Source organism: Crocodylus porosus, unplaced genomic scaffold (genome assembly GCF_001723895.1).
Source record: "Crocodylus porosus isolate Cpor-Errol unplaced genomic scaffold, CroPor_comp1, whole genome shotgun sequence".
NCBI lineage: Eukaryota > Metazoa > Chordata > Crocodylia > Crocodylidae > Crocodylus > Crocodylus porosus.
In genome coordinates this window covers 10,172,342-10,199,737 of record NW_017728948.1, presented here as the reverse complement: position 1 = coordinate 10,199,737, position 27,396 = coordinate 10,172,342, and the positions used below count along the sequence as shown (strand labels likewise).

Below are 27,396 nucleotides of genomic sequence, written 5' to 3'. Positions count from 1 at the left end.
TTGGGCTCCCTGCCCCGCTGCTCTCCCCTGGGGCCTCCATAGCACAGCAGGCAGGATCCTGTGTGGTAGGGCAGGGCAGAGCAGGGCAGAGGAGCTTATTGCCACTATGAGCCCTGCATCGCCCTGGCAATGTACCCCTGCCTGCCCCGCACAGTGACACGGGGTTGTGCCCCTTGCTGCTGTGGGGTGGGCAGGGGACACATTGCAGGGCAGCATGGAGCTTGCAGCAGCGGGGAGCTTCCCCAGCCAGCCCCACTCTGCCCTGCTGCAGTGGCTCACACCAGCAGGGCTGGGGGGCTGTGGGTAGGGAGTGAGGGGCACCAGCAAAGCTGGGGCCTGTGGTGAGGAGTGAGGGGCCCGGATCTGCATTCTGTGAGTGAAAAGGGCAGGGGGAGCTCTGATTTTCCATGATAAAAAACCCAAAATCAACTACCAAAATCTATATGTATTTAGAATTTATTTTATTATAATGACTGAGCTACTGGCAGTCTTCCAAATTGCTTTAAAATTGTAAATATATCCATAAAACATTGTGTTCAATTGATACCTACATATATTGTGGCGTTTCATTTTAATTGAGGATTTGGGGGGGGGGGGTTATCAGAGAATTTGCAATTTTTTTTATCAAACCAGGAGCCCTGCAGAGCAGTAACTTTACTGCTAAATATCCTTCCTCCAAAGCACAAAGTTTGCTAGTGCGATGGTTCTCCTGTGTGCAACGCATTGGTTCTCTGTGCTTATTCTCTGTACAGACACCGAAATCACCCTTCTCTCATCGGTTCCTGATATGGGCTTTTACAGGAGCATCTGACAGAGGCCTGGCTGAACTGAGAACATTAAATAAGGAAATTGTTATTTTAATGCAAATTCCAAGGCGAGTTGTTTAGTATCACATCGGTGCTCGTGCATTCACCAGGCACAGCCAACAACTGAGAGACAAGCTTGAACAAGGATGTTAACTTAACCCCTGCTGAACATCCCAAGAAAGACGAGAAGTTATGATTTTAGTGTATCTGCATTCCTTAGTTTTACACTCCGATCTTTCAGAAGGGCCTGAACATAACAGAAGTAAATCAAGACTTGTTTAAAAGGTCTGGGAAGGAGCCTTGCCAGAAACAGCCTTTCACTGTACCAGAGAAGAGCTGAGACAAGACCGGCCAAGGAGACGCACTGGAGTGTGTGCAGAGGTACCCACCGACAATGGCCTTGGGGTCAGTTAAATTGTTCAGTGCAAAGTAGGATGAATGTCCTGATTTCTTTCAATGCCTCGCAGTCTGTGGAGTGCGAGGCCACGGTGAGAGCAAGCCGCCTGTGCATAATGAAGCTGTGCTGGGAAACCAACAACTTTAGTATAAGAGAGCCCCCCCGGAGCTTGACAGTGATAAATCTACTTGCTCTGCAGAGTGATCTCACTGCTGCTCAGCCTGGTCTTTCTCTGAGAGAGTCGAGTGTTGTGGATAAAGAAAACACAGAAAACACATCCCAACCAACCACACACCAGTGCCCGACAGCTGGACTCCCAGCTACAGGGATGGGATTTTGCCCTAAATGGCTTGTGACTTCATCCCCTGCCTTATTATCATCAGAAAGGCCTATTTCCTGGAGTAGGCAGTGCAGTGAGAGCAGCAGTGTCCAAGTATTACGCAGGGATCACGAGCAGCAAACTGGTGTCCTCCCAGGGCTGGGTTTTAATAAACACAGTGGGAGCAGGTTGGCACAATTCAGCTGGTGGTAAAAACAACTGAGACTTACCCATGCTGGCACTCAGGTCCCTGCTCTCAGTGATGCACCTGCACCAGGGCTTTAAAATGGTCCCTCACCTTCCAAGTGCAGACCAGGATGCGTGTCCACTTGTGCAAACTAGACAGTCCTCCCTTGAGGAAGAGACTGTACAGATTTCTGTGACTTACAAAGGGCTGAACACAATGCTTGTGCTCAAAGGATGCAGTGTAAGAGCATGGGATGACCTCAGTGTCTCCCAGCCAGGTTGATTTTCTCCAGGCCTATTTCACAGCTGAGAAAATATGCTAAACTGAGCCAGGAACCAGTCCCCTGAATGAGCAAAGCTGCCCTCACAAAAGAGCAGCCAAAATGGCAAATCACTGTCTGCAAGTACATGAATGCAGCCATTGCCTTGGAGACAGAGAGGGTAGCTTGTGAATGGAGGCTGAATGAGTATGCTGCAAGATAAGGCTTCTGCGTGTTCTCCTGGCCGGGCGACCAGTGACTGGACCTATGCCGAAATGCTTATTTCTCATAAGGAAAAGCAAATTGTAAAACCAGTGTATAAAAATGAAGATAGGCCACCCACAGAACCTGGGGGCTGTTTTGGAAATGCTACCAGGCTTGCTACCATGAACAGCTATGTTAATTGACTCGATAAGATTAATTCATGGTAGTGAGCACTGTGTATAAGAGTCTAGGAGCTTTTTGTGGTAACCCTTGCAGGCTCAAATCAGCCAAGTCAATATGTCGAGGGTAAAACAGTTAGGAAAGTGAAAAGGGGTGGAAATTGTTCAGGAGCCTTTCGGTTTTTTGCACCGCTTTAAACTGACCCTATTTTCCTGCACTGTTGTGCACTTGCTGCAAAATGGGATAGAGTCTGAGGCCAGATAGGGAAAAACACAGGAATGCTGCTGGCTGAACCCGAGGGCCAACTAGATAACCCAGGGGTGGGCAAAATGCAACCCACAGGCCAGATGTGGCCCACCAGGTCATTCTATCTGGCCCACGGGTCCCCTAAAAGATTAAAAAAATTAATATTTATCTGCCCCTGGCTGCCTGTCACGTGGCCCTCGATGGCTTGCCAAAACTCAGTAAGTGGCCCTCTGTCCAAAATAAATGCCCATCCCTGAGATAACCCTTCCAGCCCTGCTCTCCTATGAGCCCATGACCAGGAAGCAAAGGGGAAGTGACTGGGCATTTATGCTGGCCTGAGACAAGACACGAGAGAGCCCGGGGGCCTGCACAAAGCAGGGGTGCAATGCTCCCAAATCAGGATGACCACAGCACTGGTGCTGCATGGGGGCCAATGGCTGCACCAGAGCCAGGCTGGGGGGAACCAGGCCCACAGGCTGTGTGTGAAGAGACTCAGCTTGTGGGAGGGGATGACTAGGAACGGACGAGATTACCACACCCCTGTGAATCTCAGATGGCTAAGCATCCAAACCTTTCAAGTGAATGAAAAGCTCAAAAGGAGCAGTACAGGGTAGACCCAGTCTGGGAACATCTTGCATCACCCAGAACCTCAGTTGCTGCCAATGAAAATCCCCAGGAAACATCCCAAATGTCCCCTCCTTCATTCCTGGCCTTTCCAATATGCCCAACAACTGAGGTAATGATGCACCCTCACTCTGCTGGCAAACCAATTGAATGGACACAATGCTAACCCAGTGCAAACAGCCAGCCCTTCAGCTATACTCCAGCATTGCTGCCTCTGAACCGGTGGCAGGGACGGCGGGATGCTTTCCACGACTCGCCCTAGACTAAGCCGGGGATCCCATACAACATCTTCTGCCCTTGCCAATGCTTGTTGCTGGGTCGCCTTTACTGGGCTTCCCCAATTCACTCTGCTTCATCATTAATGCGAAGGCCCAACTGGCATCAGAGAAATCGGAACTGGTATATGCTCATGGATGTGCTCCCATCAGTACAAACCCACTGTGTAGACACACTGTGCCAATGTAAAATGGGATTTTGACGGGTGCAGCATTTGCCAAGCGCCAGGCGTATGCTGCACTGTGTGTCCATGTCAGGGTGGCTGCATCAGTATAACAACAGAGGTGCAAAACTCCCTAGTAAAGAAGAGCCTGCAGTCAAATTGCACAGAACACAGCTCCATGCGTGTGCAGCGCGGGTCAGGGAGGGGACGGGAATGACCCACTGCAGTTCACGCACACGAACTCCACACTCAAAGCACAGCCTGGCCATGCGGTGTTTACAGCTGCACACACATTCCTTCTCCACCCCTCTATCCTTATTTCCACTCTGTTAGGGAAAACAGTGAGTAATAATAGAAGCAATGAAGATCGTAGCCATGATCACAAAGGCTGGGTGGATTTCAGAGCCCAGGGAAGCCAGCACTCACCTCTGAGGATTCGGCACATGGAACAACACGAGCAAACTGAAAGAGGATCAATCAATCAATCGATCATGCCGCATCTACAGGAGCCCTCAGAAGCACAGGACATTTCCTTCCTCACACCGTGCAGTCACGAATCATGAATCAAGCCCCATGTGAGGGAAGAGAACTATGATTCCCCAGGCAAGGGACATAGACCCAGAGATGTTAAGTGACTTTCCCAAGGCTACTCCACTACTGATTAATGGTGCTAGGATTCAGTAGAGGAGTTCCTGGTCCTCCAGGATTTAGCCAACACTGCCCTCTTGCAAGTCTTTAACATGGTCTGTGAGGCAGAAAAGGCAATGGCACACTGTAGGGCTCACGTCTACAATCATCTGTTTTTCACAATAGATATAAAGAGGAGCTTTGTTACCAGCATTCGCTCAGCCATTCGCTCAGCTTCCAAGCATGACAAGAGAATGATCAGGACTCACGCATCAGACACATGCAGTGTCAAAATCTCTGTCATGCGAGGACACAAAGGGCTGTATTGCAGCACAGTTCCCCTGGGGATGAAGCTGGTCCAGGGAATAGTATCCCTACAGCTGAGGACTTTCACCTGCTGGAGCGGGGCATCTGTCCTTTAAACCACCCAGGAACCTGTTTCCAGCATTTCTTTGTTTCCTTGCACTGCAGCCCCTTTGCCTCACTCCAGATGGAGCACATGGGACTCCAAAAGGAAATGGCTTTTGGAGAGCTCGGCTTGATCCCCAGAGCACTCTGATCAGTCCTGCTCCTCTTACAGTGTAAATCAGATTCACCTCATTGACCTCAGTCTCAGTGTAAAACCAGTGTAACGCACAGATGCAGGAGAATCAGTGAAGTCCAGCATGGAGTTTGCTCTTGACTGCACACAGAAAGTGCTCAGTGCTGCTGCTCATATGTTGCAAGAGCAGAACTGGTCACAAAGGTATTTGGAAGCATAGTGTTGAAACTCTTTCCATTTGAATGAAAATTGAACTTTCATTTACGTTCCCAAAATCCTCCACCGCACCCCCAGAACCACCTTTTATCTGAGTCTACCCCCGGTGCCAGTGTTGACAGGAGATCCACTGGCTGAAGACAGCTAGAGAGAGACAAGACTAGTCAGCCATGGAAGGCTGGATTTCTAAATCAAGTAACGCAGTCAGCTAGGAAGTTTCCCTTGCATTTCCACTGCATTATACCCACTAGCCCATGCCATGTCCTTGAACTCAGAGCCTCAGACTAAGTGGTGCAGCCACTAATTCCAGTCTGTTACCTCCTCAGCTGAGCACTGGGGTGGACATAGGTGGGCCTAGCCACCCACCCACTCCCTTCAATCAGAGTGCTCACCCAGGATCAGCTGGCCCTTTATCCCTTCCTATAAAACCTCTGATCTGGATGAGGAAGTGTCCGGGCAACAAAATTTATTCTTGTATTTAGGCTGCCTTGCTCTTGGCTTGGGCCTCTACCAGCTCCCCAGTGGATTCTCTGGCTAGCCAACCTAGCTTGCCAGCAGACCCCAAATCTGGCCTGACCCTTTGGCTCCCTAACCCAGCTCTGGTTTGATCTCCCAGATGCCTGACCCAGCTGCCTCCTGACCTGTGCTCTGCCTGACCCTCTGGCTCTCTGACTCCGTTCTCCAGACACATCTTCTGGCTCCCCTGTACTCAGACTCTGCACCCACCCCTCCCATCTTGGTTGCTTCTTCTGACTAGGTGACCCCCAACCTGGCTGTCCATGAACTAGCAAGATGCACATGGCCTCCACAGCTTTTGGCAGTCCCCAGTGATTTTAGTGTGAGTTAAGTCTGAGTAGAGAGTTGGGGTGTAAGGGCACAGACAAACTGGAATATTACAGAGCACTACATCCCAATGGAAAGGGCAAAATCAGACAAAAAGCACTCTGTCTGCACAGTGGCATGAGTGTGTATAATGGTTCATGCTGAGAGAAAATGCAGGTGTATACTGTGGATACCTTTACTGCATGCATACCGCGATGTGTCTGCATGAACTGTGCTGTGAGCATGGACGTGCAGCAGCCTGCGGGGTGTGTATGCCCATGCGTGTTGTTGTATGTGGCATGGGCGATGGTACGTGGGGGAGGAAGGAGAGTGGGACATTTGTGCTGATATGACATTTCAGCGCTCTGGCCATCTGTGCACAGATAAAAGCTGTGGGTACAGAGGGCTCCATTTAAAGGCAGAGACAGCTGGAGTGAGTGCAACACAGCAGCTGTCCCAAGTGCCTGCTCAGCAGATTGCCACAGCTCTGGGAAGCCCAGCCCATGGAGGAGAAGAAGGAGCCCGTGTCTTACTGAAGATGGCTCTGCAAGTTACTCTCATTAGCCTGGCATGACAGTCACAGACACCAGCTTCTCCATATGCCTTCTGTGCCAAGCATGGGGTTTGCTTCAGGAATCACATGCCAGGGGAACACGCACCCTTCACATGTTCGTAATAACAAGACAGGACATAAAAAGATCTGCCCCATTACATGCTGAGGACAGCATGTATGTAACCAGCTACCGGCCTGAGCCACTGATGTCAGTGCTCTTGGACTTCAAGCAGGTTGCAAGTGAGGGAAAACCATAGGTCTGGCTCCTGCTGATCTTTAAAGCTGTCCATGGCCCATTTTGGATGGGGCGGTATATTAACTCCAACGTCCTCATCAATTTCCAGCTCAGGGTTAGCCTATACATCACAATGCTGGACTGCATAGACCTGTCCCGTGAGCTAGCTCAGCTACCAGAAGCAGTAAAGATGCATTAGGAATTAGCCCTGGGCAAAGTGCTGCACTCAGCTCTACTGCTTCCAAAACCTGAGCTGGCGTGGGGGGGCTCTCCACACGACTGTGCCTTGTGCTGGGTGGACACTCCTCACACAGCTGCACTCTGCCTCCTTATACTCCCCTTCTTAAAAAATGTCGTACAGCAAGAGACTGGGGTAGAAAGGCAGCCAGCCTCAACCACAGAGCTGACTGCATTTCAGTGCTCAGGGAATGATCCTTCCCAAGTAGTCTATAAACCTTCAGGAATCATGAAGGCTGCAAAAGTCTGCACGGAGACAGCCACAATCGTGCGCTCAGCAGCACCCATATTACCAGGGTAGAACTGGCACCTAGTTACCATTAAGGGGCTATTCTCCCCTTGACGTGACTCTGTCCCTCCCTCTAAGACTAATGACAATACAGGCCTGTACTGAGTGGAGAAAAAAAACTCTTGGGCACTTGTGCTTCACTGGTGATCATATGACAGAAATGAATGGAGCCTTCAGGAACGTGATAACGTCACTCCTTTCAGTAGCCTGTGCATATGTAAGGTCGCTCCTTTCAGTAGCCCTTGTCCCAAGTCTGGGCTCCCTATAGAAAGGAGCAACACCATAGCACAGACCTCCCACCCAGCACATGCGCTGCGTTCCAGAAACAGTGGGCTGCAGCTGCTGCTGCAGTGTCTTGCCTGGCAGGCCGTAAAATGGCCAAAGGCAGACTGGCCACTCCCATCCCTCTCCAATAACAGTCAGCAATGTCAGAAAGCTGACAGATGCCCTTTTACAGAGATCTGCCCAGCTAATATTGTATTCATTCAAAGGGGCTATGAGAATCTCGAAACCGTTGACTGTGTCCAGCAGTGCAAAACACAACCCGCCTGGCCACTCAGATCTGGCAGTAGCACAGCCTTCCCCACCATAAAACAATCAGGGCAAGTGCCCAGTCCTGACAAATCCCACTTCCCTAGGCCAGCCCACCTGTAAGTCACCATTCCTTGCCTCCAACAGCCAGGAGGATGCCTTGGGTTCCCTGTTCTTGCCCTGGCTTCCTGACTAGACAGGCCTGTAAAGCTCACCGTGCTGGGCTCTACACACAGCAGGAGTTTTACCTGCAACCACTCCCCAGGGCTTCCAGTTTTCCAAGATGCCAGCCAAAGCTGAACACTCAAACCCTGCCAGCTGGCAAACAGGCAGGCAGTTATTGGTATTGATTGTCTGTATGAATGAGGGATCTATAGGCAGCTGTCATCTCAGGGTCTGATTTTGCAAAAACATCTGTGAAAAAATGCTTCACTAATCAGCCCTGTTCAATGATTTCAGGGAGGCCTATAGCTCCTCACCAGTCCAGTGGCTGAACTGTCGTGTTACTGTATGTTGTGAGTGTGGAGCGATATGTGGCTGCAGTGGCCCTGACATGGCAGAAGTTAACAAACTGGGACACTCTGACCCATTACCTCTTTTGTGGAGCCTTGTACAGTACTTCCTGCTTCAACATCCAGCCAGCTGCTATGGCCAGCCAGTACGTAAACCAACACTATCCTCCTTCCCATAGCCAGAGTCACAATCAGAGCAGGAGCCAACAGAGGCTGTAATCTCCCTACTCCCCTACATGGCAGCATAAGGGCTACGGCAATGTAGCTCCAAGCGTTCAGGGGATTGGGCCACCAACAGCTTTACAACCCACAGCAGCCACCTGGTTACTAAAGCCCAACTGAGCTGGTTTTTATACATGGCAGGCCTTGTCAGTGATGCAGGACCTTAAAATACGCCTCTGAGATGTTCCAAAGTTGACTACACTTGAGTGGAGGCAATGATGACGAATGCAAAGCAGATATACACTAAACGCTTATGTGACATAGGAGACTTAGGCTCCGAAGCACCTAAGCAGCTTATGAATCAAAATGTAACTTCAAGTACATTCAAAACTTTCACACTACAGTTGTAACTCCCCTGCCAAACCCTAAGTGTCAACTTCCCCAGCCATCAGCCCCCACCAGACACCACTGTCAGCAATGTGTCCCACAGCCATAAATAATCCTGCCCCAGAACTGTGTTAACCTGCGTTTGTAATCCACCTGCCAGTGCACGCTTCCAGCTCCACTTCGCCTGATCCCAGAGTCTGTGAATTAATTACAGCCCTCAGCTCAGCTGTAGCTCAGCCTTTGATGCCATTGCCTGATGCTGCCATTGCCTCATCCAGGTACCAGGGCTAGGGGCAGACATTACACAGACCAAGCTGCTGTAGTGCAGTGCTGCTCTGCGAACCCCAGCTGGCAACATCCCTCCTTCTCCCTGTACCACTGCTTCCACCATCCCTTCATTGCTCCATGTGGCTAGCCAGTGAGCAGAGAAGAAAACACAAGACACAAAGCCGCGGAGCCTTACCTGAGCTGCCAGTGCTTTCCGACGCACTCCTGGATGGCTTGGGCTGACTCTGTTTGCTGCTTGTCCGTACAGTGACCGAGGGAGGAGGAACAGTGCTGCTGCTGTCCCCACGAATAGTGGAGAGATCCTGCATACTAAAGCTCCTCAGTCTCTCAGAAAGGGCTCCCTGCCCCTGGGTAAACAAGGATGCAAACAAGACAGAGAAGTTAGATTCCCCAGCAGGATGGACTTTGTAAGCCCCATCCTCCTGGCAAGAGGAGGGGAGGCAGCAAGAGGAATGTCCCGAAAGGTAACCTAGAAAGGCAGGGAAATGGGTTGCTTAAACTTTTGCTTTTTCTGTTTGCTTTGCTTTTAGAGTAAGTAGATGGGGAAAGTCTGGGTGTCAGACCTTTGTTGGAGAACTTCCTGGATGATCAAAGGAGTGTGCAGGGAGCTTAGAAAAAATTACATTTGTGATTACTCAAGGGGTCTGATTCTAATCCTGCATATGCCAAAGTGCATTAGGAGTAATGCCACTGCTGTCAATGGAGTGACACTGGCATAAAACTGGGCTGAAAACTGAATAAAGCAAGTGGCATCAATCCTGATAGCATCTCTTTAGCATGCAAGCTTACACCGGAATAGTAAAGAATAGTGTAGCCATTCAAAAGGGGCCTTTACTTAAGCTTTCCCTTTACCAACAAAGCAGATAAAAGGCTCAAAATGCTAGTGCAGAAGACAACAGCAGATGCATAAGGCTAACTTGCAAGCTTTCTACATTTCTAGATTTAATATAACGTTTTTAAGTAGTGTACACACACACACACACAAACACACACTGTTCTTCAGTTATTACTTACCCCTTTGGTGACAACTACACTGTTACCCTTGCACGTTGAAGAATGGTGTAGCTTTATTTATTTATTTTTGAATATGGAAATCAATCTTTCTTTGTGATAAGAAAGCATCATCAGGCAACATTTCCTATGGCATCAGCCTGACGTCTGCCACACTGGCCCACAGGACAGAAAGTCTTGCAGTACACAATCCATCTCACATATCCACATCTACCAACTCACCAGCCTGCCGCACAGATTCTTTAGACACAGAGAACTGGAAAACTGAACCCGCTATCCCACAAAGTGCTTGGCAAACAAACTCCCTGGAAACAGTTGCATCTGGGATTGAAACTGGACCAGACACTGGATGCTCAGACCTGATGTCACAGTGTGATGACTCAAATGGCTCCATAGGCAGTTGCTAGATAAGTGGTCCCCAAACTTTCCATCCTGAAGCCTCTTCATAAGAGAAAAAAGCTTTCAGGGAGCCACATCAGCCTCTTCAATCCTCTAGGCAGCTACTTTGTGGTTGTCACAACATTTCATTGGAGGCAATGTGACCAAAGATGCTAAGTGGGCTGAATCGTAGCCTGGAACGCTGGTAAGGAACATCTTGGTGGGCATGCTTTGCTGTAAACAGTTTCAAAGTAGGACATCTAGATGTGTTTTTTGCCAATAGCTGGCTGCATCTAAAAAGACAGATTGAGGCTCTGAGAAAGCTGGGGGAGAAAGGGTAGTCCCAGTGAGGACAGTGAAAAGCAAGCAAGGGTTTGAACAAGGACAGGGGGAACTGCAGTGCACAATTTGGAGCTGAGTGGCCTGCTCTGCTGTTTGGGACATTGGCACTTTGACCTATGCTGCTCTGAAGAGGAAAACACCCCCCTTCCTGGGAGCTGGGCAGAAATGGGGCTCTCTAGGAAGAGTGGCACTTCTACTGATCACTGGGGTAACCAGGGACAAAGGAGAGCCAGGTCTCAAAGCAAAGAGGCTTGCCCCTTGTGAAGCCACACCAGGGCTGGCTTCAGGGAGTCCTTCAGGAGAGGAAGACCAGACAAGACTTCTTGGGGAGTCCCAAGGCAGAGCTTTCCTTGAAAGATACGATCCCCGACAGGCGCTCTGAAGGAGTGCTCCGCAACCTACAGCATGGGAAGCAATATTCTACATCAATGAAAAGAAAATATTGCACTACACTGATTTCTCTAATGTCATCTAGTCCCAGCTACTGAAGAAGAGGAATCACTGGCTTCATTTTTTTAGTCTACTGCATCTTTACGCTTCCAAGAACTTTCTCTGTGTGTGTGCAGAGTTCAACATTTTTTTTCAGACTTGCTACAGAGTTAGGAAGGAGACTCACACACATACTGCTCTCTTCCCTGGAGATCTGATTCTTGCAATTTCTTATTTGCCATGTTCAAGAATAATGAGATACTTCAAATGGGGTAGATGCTTTGTTCCTTGCATATTGGCCCAAGTCTTTTGATTAAAATGTTTTCTTCTGCTGATTTTTATACTTTCTGGTGGCCTCTCTTAAGCAAACCTTCTATTAAAATCTGATCTCTCCTACCTCTCTTTCCTGCCGCACACAGGACCAAATGCTTTTACCTTACTCCTGCTGTGCTTCCTTTCTCTGTGCCATTCTCAGGGCTTGTCTTCACTGCAGCAATTAGCTTGCCTTACTCCACGCAAAACAGCCTTGTGAGAGCAGAATAAGAGCAAGCACACTGCAAAGCACTCCAGCTACAGAGAGTCACTGGATTAGCCCCTGAGCTGTGCTTGTAACAGGGCTTCCTGCATCCCTAATGCATCACTAGCTCAAACATCAGCAGCACTTAAGATTCAGCCCAAGGCCTCACTGACAGGTCAGCAAGTGCAAAATTATAAGGCACCACCTTTGTATGTGACCTAAGATTTTTGTGTGCAGACAGGAGTGGATTTAGGGACAACACTCACATAATACCTCCTGCTATCACTGCAGGAAGATAAGCTCAGGGATAGCGTTGTTAAGTCTAGAATCAAGGAGGCATACTATTGTATTTTCAGTGCAGCCTGTATATGTACATATAAATCAATGACCTCACAGACTCCTGTGACATAACATGTCACATCTCATTGTGTCAATTATACTTTTATATAATTGTTTTAAGTGCAATGCAGACTGTGCTGGGTTCCCCAACTTTCTCAAGAATAAAATATGTTTTGTTCCTTTTACAATAAGCAATAAAAGAAAGAAACTGCAGTATTATTCATCAACAACCAGGCTGACTTGCACCAAGGTCTAGTGGATAGCCATGGAGCAATGCTCACCACAAGCTCGCTGGCAAAATATAACAGCCCTTGGCTTCCATGAAAAAGTTACTCCTAAAATATCAGGCCAACTCTTATAAATAATCACTGCCCCGTTCACTTCATTTGAGCTGTGGCAACTGGCATCACCTGAGGGTTCGGCTCACTGTTTTCCATCATGCTTTTTCCCACTTTTCAAGTGTGTCTTCATTCTTTGCAAGACAATATTTGGCTTTCCAGTGCTCTCTAGGCCAGATCCCCACTATCTTTACAATTCACTGACAGCGCTTTGACCTGAGCCCAGCTAGCAACATGACACAATTCTGCTGAAATCTAAATTGGGGGTTTCGAACTGAAATGAGAAGCCTGCTTCCAAAATGGGGAGAAATGTTACTGCTGATCCAATGTGTAACTGTTCACAAATAGGAAGGAACACCTGCTTTCATATGCAGAGCCAATACTGCAGGGTTTTGCACAGCTGTAGTTATATTTGTAGTAATCAAGTCTGTTAACCTGAAATATTCAGGCTTCTCATATAGCATAGATATGTATTAAGGGGGCCAAAATAGTTGTTTATTATTAAAATAGTTGTGTAATAGCTTTTATTACACCACAGCCAGCAGAGTTTAGAACAAGCTCCCAGGCTTGGGACTGGCTCAAAAAAAATCATGTGAGGAGTCAAGGAGATTGTTTTTTGTTGCTCTCTACTATTCGCATGTCCTTATCTTTACACAGGTTATGGGCATTTCAATACAGCGCAGGTAGAGATAATCACAAGGTCCAGACTCTAAGGCAGGGGCAGGCAACTATTTGAGGCGGAGGGCTCCTTACTGAGTTTGGGCAGGGCTGCATGACAGGCAGCCAGGGGCAGATAAATATTAATTTTCCAAAAGTTTTAGGGGCCCTGCAGGCCAGATAGACCGGCCTGGCAGGCCGCATCCAGCCCACAGGCCACATTTTGCCCACCCCTGCTAAGGGTAGGTGACATCTGCACTGCAATCTATAAGCAGACATACATGAGCCATCTTTAATTTAGCTGGGTTTGGAGCAGACGGCAGTCAACCCTTGACAGCCTGGGGTTCAGAGTGTGCTGCATAAGCCTGCTTGAGACCTCGGTAATTGTGCTGTTAGGGTTTCACTGCTATGATACCTGAGCTACCCAGTTTAAAGCTAGCTTAAATATGTCTGCACAAGCTGAAGTCCCACCTCATAGCAGAATGAATGTAAACCATAAGCCCCTGCAACTAATAAAGCTTCTTTAGGTTGTTACAAAAAAAGGAGACTAGCACAGAGAGGCAGTGCGCTATTTGGCTGTAAAAGCTGTAAAAGTTACGAGATGCTCTGCATGTTAAGTTTCTCTTTAAATACCATATTCACTTCTCCCCAAAAATTATCATGTCTTAAGCAGGAAAGCCGATTTTCTGCACCAGAATAGAAGCATGGAGATGCTACCCCGGCTGCCGCTTTTCTCCCTTTTCTCTGAGGTGGCCAGCAGCTGGGGAAAGCCCATTATCAGTGTCAGTGCCCATGGCTGAGAGGGTGAACAGTACCTTTTGCCTGAGTAGGCAAGGGAGAGCAAGTCTGTTGGAAAGTAGTCTCCTGCTCCATGGGTCATCTTTTGGCCCCGACTCCGAAAAAAAATCTTTTTTTCTCCATTCTATCTTCCCAAAACAAGTTTGTGTCTTATTTGGGAGGCATGTGGTATGTGAGAAAAATCACAGTACTAATATCTGCAGAATTGAACATCCAGGGTCCTGGACACAACAGGCTAATACTGGCCAAAGTAAAGCCAAAACCAGTACTGACTTCGAGGGACTGTAAGTGTTGATGATAGCTGCGGCATGCATTTTGAATGCCTCTGCCAGAAACACACAGCCATTTCTTTAATATGGCTATTGATTTTTAAAACTATATATTTTTAATGACCTTTTAGACAATTTTAAAAGAAACTGCACTTAAGCCATTCATATGAGGAAAGGTAATGCATATGGGTCCTCTGTGTTTAAAACACTTTAAAAAAAGATATGATCTTATACCTGGTGTAGACAAGACCCATTCAATGTGCTTTAATTACAAATGAATAGTAGGTTTTAGATGTTATTACACCTCTTATTTAAACTTGGGAATTTCAAAGCATCTCAGAGCATTATTTAAGCTTCTGAACATCTCCCTATAGCCTAAGGAGATATTATTAAAGCCATTTTACAGAGGAGGGAGCACAAGTATGGAGTGGTGTAGTGACTTGGACAAGGTAAAAGAAAGGAAGCACTGAAGAGCAAGGATACCTCACCTTCTTCCCTGGGAGACTTAAAATAGCCTGGTTTAAAACCTATGAAGATCAAGTTGTACAAATGAACATGCTGAGGGAATGCAAAAAGGCTAGCTCTCCTTCCGAAAGTCGCACATCAAGGGTACTACTGAGACACAAAGGCTGAGGAAGGATTTGAGCCCGCGAAGTCCATAGGACTTTGGCCTTTGACTTCAGTGGGGGCAGCTCTAAGACTCCCCACACAAGAATCAAAATGCTCAGTCGGGACAGATGACAAGGGACTGATCTGCAGTGACTGCATCTTAGCAGTAATGTATTAGCAGACAATAAAACACCAAGCCATGCCCACTGCATTTCCAGCATCACACCCAACTGAATTCATGCTCCTTCTTGCCCTCCTTTCGCCCAACCCTGGCTCAGCAGTCCCATACACAGTATGAGAAACATCTGTACACATACCATGGGCCCAACACTAGACATTTACAGGAGTCGTGCTTACGAGCAGTACCAACGGTACCAACTGGGCTAAGCCTAACATGCTGATACACCCAGCAGTAAATATTTACAGAATCAGGGTGCTTGTAGCTGTGTGGGGATACTGCTCCGACACGCTGTAATTACAGCACATCGGAGCAAACTCAATTAATCGCAAACAACAAATTAATTGAGTCTGCTGGAGCGTGCTAATCAGCGCGCTCCAACAGCCTCTGCATCTCATGTATTCAGTGTCCCCATGCTTCAAAATGGTGGTGGGAGCATTTTAACTAAAGCTTGTCAAACAAGCTTTAAAGTGCTTCTGCCACCATTTTAAAGTGTGAGATGCTGAATACACGAGACAAGATGCGACGCTGAGGGGGCTTTAATTAGAGCAGCTTGCGGAGCCACTCTAATTAAACCTGCCTCCCCAATACACATGTAAAGATGCCCTCAGGTTCCAGATCTACAGCCATGAGCTACATTCAAGCCCTATTTATGTAAGTGCCCCTAAATGACAGTGGAGTCGCACAAATGTGAATAAAAGCAAAACTCGTCCCTTAATCATTAACAGGACTTCACAATTAAAAGCAAACACAACTTGACCAACAGCAGCAACAAACAGAAGTTAGTTTGATCTTCCCATACAAAACCACCCTGGCTGACTGATGGATTTTTATCTAATATCAGCAAAGGACTCTTAAGATATCTGACTCTTCAGATAAAAGACTGCAAAAGACTCCATTTTTAGACTCAGTTTTAGGATCAAGTAAGTAAAAGCCACTTGCTATAAACTGAGTTGACATCTGCCATCCATCTCAGCTAGGCATCTTTGCCATGTGTTTGCTATTCCTGGGTTGGGCTCCTTAGGTTGGATGGTTAGGTTTAGTCTCACTGAGCATCACTGGTTAGTCTGGAGGTTAGTATAAACATTCAACAGGTTACCTGCCCTTCTTTCTGGTCCAAATACAAGAGTAAATGAAGGAGCTGAGACACCTAGCAAGGGGAAAAAAAAGCCATTTTGGCAATACACATATAAGCTTGAAAGTAAAATATGTATGGTGCAAAATGTACTTAAGCCTGGACCTGTGTGTGAGAGCACGGGTTTCCTGGGGACTCATTCACACTTCACTGACAGATGAAGAAGGATGGGAAAAGATGGGTAGCGAGAGGGATGAGCAGCGAAGCCCAGCCGGGCCTATGACATGTCACTTAACTCCTCCATGCCTCAGTTTCCTCAGGAGGAAAACAGTATTTACCTGCCTATGTTGCCTTAATCAATGTTTGTGAAGTGCTTTGAAGCTCAAAAGCAGAGAGATTGTTTAGCCTGGAGAAGAAAAGTCGGAGAGGGGATCTAACTGCAATCTTTAAGTACAAAAATGGCTGTTATAAGAAGCCTGGCAATCTACTGTTCTCTATGTCCATTATGGACAAGGAATAGTGAATGGCCATACATTGTGACAAGGGAGGGTTTGGTTGGATAATTAGGAAGGACTTTCTGATGATGGGGGTGACCAAGCCCTGAAAAGGGTTTCCTAAAGGGATTGTGGAAATTTCATCACTGGAAGGTTTTAAGGTCAATGCTGGTCCATAATACATGCCTGGGATGGGTTAGGCAGGGGTAATACTGCTTGGGGCAGAGAGCTGGACTAGATAATCTCCTAGAAAGCACCATCATGAAAACATGCCCCAGGGTACATCCAGCGTCACTCTCAGGCTCAGGTGTGCTCGCAATAACACCGGTGCCCACAGCCACTCTAATGGCAGCTACATGACATTTTTTTCATTCCCTGTCTCATACAGGGCAGGGTGTGTTTCCCACAGTGCGGCTCCCTATCGCTGTCCAACAAGATGTAGACCTGCCCTGCCACTTTTCATACTGGATAGATGTTTCTTTTCGTGTGAACTTCCAGTGTCCCATCTCATTTCTAATCCATGTGCAGAATTCCCACTGGTGTTAAATGGGTGCTGAGTGCTGTGAGATTTGCTCCCAGTTTAGAAAGTTTTAATTGAGGGTCATGTGATGATGAGTGGGGCTTTGGCAGCCACCTTAGTCCTAGCAGTCGGAAGCCAGTGTGAGAAGTAGCACTTCACTAAACCCGTGGCAAGGAGGTGGTATTTGTATGCAGAAAGGTATCACCAGACATACAATGTTGGAAACTGCACCCAGGACCGTATGCTCTAAAACAGAGGCCTCTTTCACTTGACTTAACAGAACCATCCTTATATGATTTCTGGAAACAGGGCATTATAAGGCAACACAAACACAAACACACATACCATGCATTTTAGCTTCTGACACTTAAACATCCAGTTATGGAGAAACACTTGCTTTTGCCTCATTTCCACACCTTCCCTGCAACAACTGCAGAGCTTAGGAAATGAATTGTGAGGACAATTATACAGGACACAAAGGAAAAATTAGCTCATGTGCATGTGACGATGACTGTCGACAACATCCACCTATTTTGTTTGTGCAGTCTACTTGTCCCAGGGACTCTACGCTGTTGCCTGAAGCCTTCACTGATCTAATCTCTCCATATGCGCTGGAGGTTCTGCTCTCCTGCACACACATTTTATGTCATCTGCATGTTTAAGCAGGGCTGGATCGATATCAAAGAAACATTCAATAGAAGGAGAAACAATGACTCAGCCCTCCCCAGGCATGTTGCTGAACCGTGTCTGGGGTTTTCCTTGGTCAAAATGGTCTTTAGACATCCTAAACATCAGTGAATACTAATATTTGAGCATGAGAGATGCATCACACTATGACCCAGGAGCACCTAGTTGGAGGAACATCATCATAGGCTGTGCATTATACTGATTTTGAAGAGATTATTTTATTGGACCAGCTACTGAGGTGAGATAAAGTCAGGCAAGCTTTCAAATGCAAAATATTCTTCTTCAGGCCTGACCACAACCTTTGGACCATCACAGCTACAACTCTTGCACTACCACTGCTTTTTAAGGAAGTTGTACACCAGCCTCTTTGGTAGTATCATACACCCAGACCAATATTTTCAAGTAACCACTGACTTTGGGTGTCCTGTCTGAGACACCGTAAAGGCGCCTGCTTGCAGGGGACAGGCACTCAGCACTTCCTAGAGATCTGAAAATCCTTTATGTTCTCCCAAATCAGATACCTCCAAACACTAGTCACATTTGCAAATCTTGGTCATACCGGCTAGGGTCATGATATGGCCTTTACACAGATGTTTGTGCTAAGCAGCACAAACAGAGACACCCGAGGTGGCAGACAATTAAAAACTGTGGACGCTACCCCCAACAAGATGGCCCTGTTCACTTTCTCAAACCCTTGGCCCCCCTGTAGTTCCTCCTTCCCTGCACTACTCTACTCTTCACGCAGTGTGCATGCAGGCCCTGAAGGTTTCCATTGGCAAACGAGGCTGAGCAAGAATTCCCCTTGTTGGGATCTGCTTCCACATCCTTAAAGGTATTTAGTAGGGCTGTGCAAAACAGCAGGTTCACTTCAACTTCCATTTTGACGTTTCCATGGAAGAGTGTTTTGTTTTGAGTTTTGGTTTGTTCCATTTTGTCAAAATGGTTTCGCTGTTTCGACGCTGTTTCAAGGTTTCGCCCATAGGCAATAATGGGGAAGCATGAAACAGCCTATAACTTTGTCATTTTCTGTCTAATTTTGATGAAACTTGCAGGGATGGTACCCCCTTCTAAGGGAATCAAGCCTGCTAAGTTTCAAGGAGATCAGTACAGGGGTTTCTAGAAAACTGCACCTCAGGCTGCTGACAAGCAGAAGCCAGGGAGCAGGAGCAACATCCTGTGATCCGGCAGGCAGACAAGGAGGGTCAGAGCCCCTGAAGCCCTCCCGGGGGTGCAGGCAGGCCTCCGATCTGCCTGTCAGACCACAGGACGCTGCTCCTGCCGCCCAGGACCCAGTGCTGGGGAACTAAGCCTGGTCGGGGGAAGCAGCTCCTCCAGCCGGGAGGAGGTCCCAGCTCCCCGCAGCACCGGGGAACTCAGCCACGCTTCCCCCAGCCCGGCTGAGCTCCGCAGCGCTGCAAGCCACTGGGAAATGAGCCCAGTGGCAGGAGGCGCATCCCCCAGCCAGGCTCAGTTCCCAGTGGCTCACAGCCCTGAGGAACTCAGTCGGGCAAGGAGAAGCACCACCAGGCTCGGTTCACAGCCCGGTGGAGCTCAGCCTGGTGGTGGGAGGCACCAGCTCTGCCCACCTTCTCCCGCTGGGCTGATCTCGATGGGGCTGGCAGAGCCGATCGGAGCGCAGGCCGGAGGTAGGAGGCAGGCAGAGCCAGTGCTGTGCTCCAATGGCGCTGTGTGCCAGTCCCAGAGTGCAGCTCAGCGGCAGGAGGCAGGGAGAGCCACGGCTCCCCGCTGGGCTGAGCCACGTGGGGCTGCAGCCCTGGCTCTCCCCTGTCTCCCACCACCTGGCTGGCTGCTTCAAAATTCAAAACATTTTGAAACGTTTCGAAGCCCTTCATTTAGTTTTAATTTTGCTGTTTCAAGCTTGAAACAAGTTGAAACAGCATCGAAACGAAACAACTGGCAAAATTTCCCAGGGCCCTAGTATTTAGGCACCTAACTGCCACTGAGCTAGGTACTCTGAGCCATGATGCCTTTGCTGGGTACCTGAGAGGAGAAAGTTCATTGTAGACAGAGGACAAACTGGACCAAGCATGTATCCTAGATCAGGGACTGACTGTCTTTTCCTAAAGCCTAATCCAAAGCTCAGGAAGGCCTAGGGTCTCATTTCATTGAATTCATTGGTCTCCAGGACAGGACCTAAATGTTCTTAGGGAGATATGTACAGACTCAATTCCAAATTCTTTGATTTGCATGACTGGTGCCTTCAGCGGATAGCTGGAATTATTGCTCGCTTTGGCAGGATTACAACTCATATTCTCACATGCATGAAAGGCTCCTGAACCATTTCTCAGACATATTTCACACAAATGGGCTTTTCATTAAAGCTGGTCATGCATGGCTGCTTTCTCCCCTTCGGGTTTTTATTCCAGGATATTGTGACCACAGCAAGCAGCTCTCTGCACCACACTCCCCATTCACTACCAACATCTGAATTGCAGCAGCTCCTAATACACCGATTCTGCTAGGGGCTGTGCAACCAGTAGGCTGATGGGCCCAACCCAAAAGAGATTGCAGTCTCTGAGGCTAAACCAGAGACAGAGACAACCTACCGTAAATGCTTGGGTGGTGACACAACCTCCTAGCTGCCTGGTCCTTTCTATGTCTTCCCAAACAGTAATGATGAGGGAGACAGGAGTGACCACAAGAGCTGCCTTCCAGGTGGGCAGGGGCTGACTGCAAGATGAATTTTTTGATCTCTAGCACAGGGATGGTTTATCCAATGGCGGTAGAAAGTGGCACATGGAGTGCTGGTCTCAAAAACCAGGAGCTTGAAAGAGTGAATACATAGGGAGCCACATGTAGAGGTGGTGCTGGGATGGTTGGGGCATTGGGCCAGGAGGGACGGAGGGGCAGAGCTGGTGCAGCAGGTACTGGGCAGGTCAGGGCAGTGAGGGAGGGATCTGGCACCTGTGTTTGGGGGTTAGCTGTCATTGCAGTCAAGCCATCAGGAACTTGCCCCCATATTTGTCCCAGTTTCTTCACATTGATAATCCAGTTCTCTTACCCAAGCCTTGCTGCTGCCACTTTAGTGCCCAGGCTGGGCCTCATTTCCAGCCCCACTGCTCATCTGAGCCTCAAGTTCCCCCATAACAAGAGCTTGCCCAGCCAAGCAGGGCCCCCACCCTGCCTTGCTGCTCCAGCTCCTGCTAAAAGGGGGGATGAGAAGGAGAGAACAGGAGTCCTTTGCTCCTGGGGGCTGGCTCCTATCCTCTGGGAACACTTTTTTTCCTTCCTCTGTCATGGTGCTGTGGGAGTGGAGGGTGCTTGAAGCCTTGGCTTTGTGGAGGGCAATGGGCTGAAATCAAAGTTGCAAATTTAGACTGCAAATTTATTTCATCATCAACTCACCGAGCCTCAAAGCATTAACAAGCCTGAAGGCACAGTGTGTGTCAGGCTGTCTGATTGCTGATAGGCTTATGGTGCCTCAAATGGGACTGTGCTCTGGGACTGGAATACTGCCCCATGGGGGCAGGACCAGCACTAGGCTTGGGGCGCTGGCAAGAGAGCACCTGGCTGACACTGTCTCCGCTGAGAGATCATCGTTCTGGAGCAGGTAAGCAGAGGCAGGGTGGCAAAGAGTGCTGGAAGCCCCAAGAGGCCCTCAGCCTGCCTTGCAAGTGGCCCATCTTCTCCGCTTGTCTGGGCACAACTGTTGGTTTTTATAACATAAATGGTGTCCCGTTAGCCACAAGCACAGGCCCCATACCAGACACCTAGCAAAGGCCAGTGGGGGAGCTATAGTAGTGAGACAGGATGTATATGGAGCATCTGCTGTACAGATGTGTACAAGACAATCTGCATACAAGGCAAAGGGTTACAGGTGGCTACAGACAGGTGGGAGTGCAAGGAGTCACGCTGTACATATGAGCTAGTGCACCAGAGACAAAGAAAAGCCCAGGGCCAGGCATTTCCCCAGATGTCCAAGTACTTACCATATTCCTTCAAAGAGATTTGCTTTTTTAAACCAAATATTTCTTCTACAATTGGCCTACATTTTTAACTCAAGTGAAAAACAAAAGTAGAATAATACCACAGAGGTATCGCAGAGGCTGTGTGTTTATAAATGTGTCTAAAGTTAATGTTTTATTTGTTTCTTAAACTGAGACCTGGAAAATGTGGGAAATATGTTAGATCTGAGACCACTTGAGCCGGCCGCATGTGGCAGAGGACAGTAGGAGCTACGCTGATTTAAACTAGCAGAAGAGGAGCCAATCTTTAATATCATGGTAGTGGATTTTTTTGGCCTGTTACTCAAGATGAAGCAGGCAACAAGACAGTTCCTTGCTTTCTCTTCTGGTAAGGCCCTCTGGGAGCTGCAGGGACTTCCTACTTCTGAGTATCAGGCTGCATCTCTGCAGTCTAATACGGATTTAGGAACCTGACTTTATCCTAGGGGCTTTAATATGAGTATGTTAAAGATGCTTTCCCTGCCTATGCTAGCTTGTTAATGTACTAGCCATTAGCTAGCATAGAAATCCAAGCACAGAAACACCCGGTGTGAGTACTGGAGTGGGTAAATGAAATAGGAAGTAGGGAACTTCCTAAGCACAGTCACTAGTGACTAGTGTGTAATGGATTTCTCCTGAATGGCACTGCTCTGAGTCCACATCTTTAGCTCTATAATATTCAAGTAATTACAATTTGCCATACCCCTACAATGGTGGACAGGTATTATACCAGCTTATCATCTGAATATGGCAAAGTGAGGGAATGACTTGTCAAAGGTTATGCACCAAATCAGCAGTGGAACCCAGGAGTCCTGACTCACTCTGTGTCAGAGCCAGAAACAGAAGAGAGCCATAGCCCTGCTTCAAGATGCCGTAATTCAGTACAACAGATCATCAAACCATTGTCCTAAGACAGGACGTAGATAAAGCTCACCAGTTATACGTACATAGTCTGGCCTAAAACATTATCACTACACTGGGCTCTGAAGTGCATCATGTGGCAATGGCAGAGAATCTTAGGCAAGGCTGCTTTCTTCTCATGTTGAACAAGGAGCTTCACTGGATGCAGAAGAGAAGGACGAACCCCAAACTACTCTTCCCTCCTCTATTTCTCTGCATACCTTTTTTTTTCTTATAGCCCTTCCTAGCTGCCCTCCTGTCTGGCTTCTTGTCCTCCTGGCTCTAGCTAAGTTGGCCATCTGTCTGACCAGGATGGAGGCTCCGGCTGGGAGGACCTGCGGTGATTGTCTTCTTGTCCCTCACTTGCACACATTTCCCGGCAGAGTTTCACTGGGTGGCATCCACTGGTTACTTCGATTTGTTTAAGGGCCAGTAGGCAGTGGCTGGTGTGCTCTGCTCAGTGTTTCCCCTTGGAGCGCTTGCTATTAACCTTTGACCTGCACTCCTACCTCTGTTCTCACATTTTTTGTCCCACAAAATCTGTTGTTGCGTCTCTAGAAGCCTAATTAAGGCTAAAGTTTTCCTAGTCGGCCTAGGCCTACTGGCTTCCTCCTGCTCTGCAGATCTTCACAAGGTGGACAGTAAGCAGTTTTCTGCTTCTTTGCTCAGGGCCGGGAGGGAGAGGTGGGACACAAAGGCTTTGAGCCACCTTTGTACTTCCATAATCTGGGGCTGCTTATTCCCATGTGTAAATCAGAGCAGCCTCAGGGCTGTTCTAAATTGCACGCTGCTTCCTCTGCAGACACCAGATGGTATACATCGTCCAACTACAAGCACCAGTGTAGCGCAACAAAGGCAACGCATAGATGTGGGGAGGGGGGGCAGACTTCTGTCCACCTGAAGGTTCCTTTGTTGGCAAGTTGGCCAACATAAGTGAGGGGTCAGCCTCATGCGCCCCGCTGTTTCACATAGCCGTTATAGTTTCTGCAGTACTGACAGCTTCACATCAGCTCAACTTCTGCAAAACTGCAAGCTGGGAACCCTATAAGAATCTCTGGCTTTGTATGGAACCCCTTGGGTTAAAGCAGGTATTACTGTAACATCACTTGTGCATGTCAGATTCAATACAATACACTCTTCTGCTTTGCACTCTTGAGCACTTTCTATATGAGGCTCTCAAAGCACTGTACACATTCATACACCTGGCCTCACAAACCCCGTCACACAGGAAAAAACTACTCCCGTGTTGCAGGTGAGGCAATCGAGGCATAGGGAGATAAAATGACATGCCCAGGATCAAAAAAGAAGTTTGTGGCAGAGCCAAGGAAAGACTCCAGGTCTTCTGACTCGCAGTCATTTGTCTTAACTAGAACAGCATTTCATTCTTTCTACAAATTGCTGCTATCCCTCTGTGAAGACTTGTTTAAGGGCTAGCTTTTTGCACTGGATCTACACAACGATCAGAGTGTAGGAGCACACAGTATGCCACAGCAGATGAGATCATCTTTCCCATGCATCCAGGTTCCTGTCTCCAGAAGTGACCAACACCCACTGGTTCATGAGAATGTGATCTCCCCTTTACCCCAACAGAATGCAGAATATCAATAATGCATAATAATCTGCATATTAATGCATATTTATAACAGGGCACTGCGTGTACCGTAAGGGAAGGCATCCTTCCTGATACCACAGGGAATCATGCAATGGCCAGAAGCCCCAGGCCTCAGTAGTCTGCCATTAGTCTCCATATGAGAGGCTGTTAAACTTATTAAGAACACAACAGGGTGATTTCAGGCCTGGGTTTGGATGTCGTGTCCCCAGATGGACCTATAAACAGGTGCATGGAACAATTTGGCAGTTGAGCTTTGATTCACCTAATGGGGTCGGTAAACAATTTCCCAAGCCAATGCTAACTGGTTCTGTGTATAATTAGTCGCAATCACTCCTAGCGATATAATTATACATTGTGAAAGGGGATGCTGAGATGATGAGCAGCGCTTGCCAGTGCTATTGGCACCGTCAGGAGGGTAGCATAAATGACTGAGGCAGGGCTTCATAGGAGCTGTGGATGGCACTAAGAAAAGGCCTCCACCTTTATAATGCGTTAACCTCTTTGCATGAGTTTACCCCCTCCTGCATAGGCTTTGTCTTGTATACTGTCCGCATCCCAACATGCACCTGTGGGGCTGGTGGACAGGGGGCAGGGATGTAGGACTGTCGCCAGTGAAAAAAATTCAGATTCCCCTCAACTCTCTCCCTCTCCATGACTGCTGTTGGTGGGTTGAGACGCTGACATCACCACTGCACCCTGTGCTTTCCCAGCGCTGGTTACCTTGGAAGCTGCCATCACCGCCGCCGTGGCCGCAACATTCAGCCCCCGCTTCCCGAAGTGCACAAGGGCATCGTAGCTGCGGTCTTTTGCTTGGACAAGGCAGTCATCGATTTCCTGTCATGCCAGACAAAAAGCATGAGGGGGATGGTTCAGTTATTCTGGGTCAGGAGGCAGATACTTCCCACCCTCCTGCTTCCTGCAGAGGAGCATGAAGCCAGCAGAAGAAGAGGAAAAGGGCATTGCAGGCAGAAATAACCTGCATAGAGACCCTTAGGTGTTGCTCTTGTCCTGCAAGACAAGAGCACTAGCCCCATAGGGCTCACTGGTTCTTGGGTAAGAAGGTGTTAGCCATGCTTTGAGCTCACATGCCATTCACTGTGCAACACAGTAGTCACTAAAATAGCCCCCATGGCCACAGGAGACTGGATGGTAATGGGTTATGGATGCTTTAAGTGCTGGTCAGAGGTTAGCAGTGCCCAGAAGGATTTATGCTCTGATTTTGGCCTGTGTTAAGGGATTCAGTCCACTTCCTAGAGGGCAACAGCCCATGATCCCAACCCTCCCATCTCACCTGCAGGCAATCTGAGTCCAAAGGGAAAGAAGCAGGAGGAATGAGCACCCTCAGCCCTGCAGAAGTAGCCCCTCTACAACAGCTCTGTATGGCCTATGCTGTGGCTAACCCCAGCTCCTGCCTCTCTTTGATTTAAATCTCTTAAATTTTTTTTAGCAGTCTTCTTTGATTTAAATCTCAGATCTGCTCAGATCTGGGCATGGCAGCTCAGTCCTTTTATACAGCATTAGCTACTGCAGGGATTAGCACGCAGCAGCATCAACTGAAGCCCTCACTAACCTCATGATGACTAGTCTGTGTGACCATGATCTCTATTATACTTGCTTTATGGATATAGGAGATGGCTTGTCTCCAGGTCTTCAGCAGAGCAGTGAACAGAGCCAAGGTGTCCCATCTCACAGGCCCCATAACGCTAATGCCTCCCTCCCACCTGAAGCAGGCAGCACTTCCAGAAATGACTCTCCTGCTTCATTTGATCAGTGCATCCCCAGCTGCGATGCTTGCCAACCCGTTTCTGCTGCCATTGTTTTCAGGGTGAACAGAAAATATCCATCTGCCACCCTCTGAACTCCCACTGAACTCCCCCAATGCACAGACAAGTGACAACAAATGAGTTCACCAGACAGACATACAACAGAGCAAAAAAGGAGATCATCAGAGAATAAACTACGACATGGACAGTAAGGTGGCAACTCCCAATGCTCTGAGGGAAGTCGCCGACAGAAGGATGTAAATGCCCAGCTGTCTGTGGGAGCCACCCAGGCTCAGAGCACCTGCAATTACCTTTTCTTTTGAGGACAGGGTGGGGTGTACAAACTTTCTGTACAGAAGGCTGGAGCCCTTCGTGTATGGAGACAGCAGCCAGGCTACAAAAGCTATTTTCAGTTCATAGTAGAATGGAAACCTGCAGGAAAACAAAAAGGGAATGAACCTGATTGAGCCCCTGCTCCCATGCTAATACCAGCTCAGCTCAGTTAAGGACAGGCAGGTTCATAGCCTGGAGGGCTTTCTGTTTCCAGGGATCCTTCATACCTACCCACTTTTCCCCCCCATTACTTCCCTTTCTCCTCCCCAGCTCTGGCCAAGGGCAACACTTTTCCTTCCAGCCATAAGCAGTGCCAGGACTCCTGTGACTAGAAGAGTCTCTGTGACATGATAGAAGGAGCTGTCTCCAGTCTCCCCAGCCGCTACAGACCTGGGGAGCTGGGAGGGAATAACGTAGTTCCTAACACAGCCACCACCAGGCTCCAAACTAGCCTCCTATCTTCGTCTCTCTTTCTGCTTTCAGATAATAGTATCCAAGTAGAATCCAAATGTGGTCCTTTTTGTATGGTGCAGGAATTGTTTCATTATCTGTGCTTGTCCAGTATGCAACGCAATAAAACCCAGTCCTCAATGGGGACTTTGGGCACTACCACGATATACAAAAAAACAATGGGACATGTTCTAGATATAATAGCAGGTATTAGCAAGGTGCCTCTCACTATTAGGTTCTTTCAATTCTTGTACTTCGGTACAAAGCCTAAGGGTGAGTGTTAGTCCACTGGCTTTGTCTTGAAGTCATTCTTTCAGAAACTCTGCTCAACACAGACTAACAAGACGTGGTACCACATACAATCAGTGGACTGACACTGAGTCCCAAACCATTAAAAGGACACTTCTTATCTACCCAGCTAATCCCACTTTCTTTCTTTGAGGCCAGATTCTGAGATGTACTTAGTACTTTCAATTTCCTTTGCTCTCAAAGTGGGCAGCACTTTGCAGAAATAGGCCCTTCATAGTTTCATAGTTTCATAGTAGCTAGAGTCGGAAGGGACCTAGGTAGATCATCTAGTCCGACCCCCTGCCTGAGCAGGAAAGAGCACCGGGGTCAGATGACCCCGGCAAGGTGCTCATCTAACTTCCTTTTAAAAATCCCCAGGCTAG

The 27,396-nt window shown here is 48.0% G+C and overlaps 1 protein-coding gene across 3 annotated transcripts in view; it reads right to left on the bottom strand.

The window, feature by feature from the left end:
- Positions 1-27,396, bottom strand: part of REEP1 (receptor accessory protein 1) — a 95,200-nt gene that overhangs the window by 19,922 nt on the left and 47,882 nt on the right. Inside the window, exons 4-8 of one of the 3 annotated variants that reach the window (XM_019552993.1) lie at positions 26,254-26,374; positions 24,900-25,013; positions 16,026-16,076; positions 9,237-9,408; positions 4,026-4,123 (exon numbers count right to left, since the gene is read on the bottom strand). In XM_019552993.1, coding sequence (XP_019408538.1) covers positions 4,041-4,123; positions 9,237-9,408; positions 16,026-16,076; positions 24,900-25,013; positions 26,254-26,374 — 541 coding nt within the window. In that variant the 3' untranslated portion in view covers positions 4,026-4,040. Of the gene's footprint in view, positions 1-4,025; positions 4,124-9,236; positions 9,409-16,025; positions 16,077-24,899; positions 25,014-26,253; positions 26,375-27,396 lie in introns of those variants that run through there. The other 2 variants (XM_019552995.1, XM_019552994.1) reach the window with 2 other exon arrangements.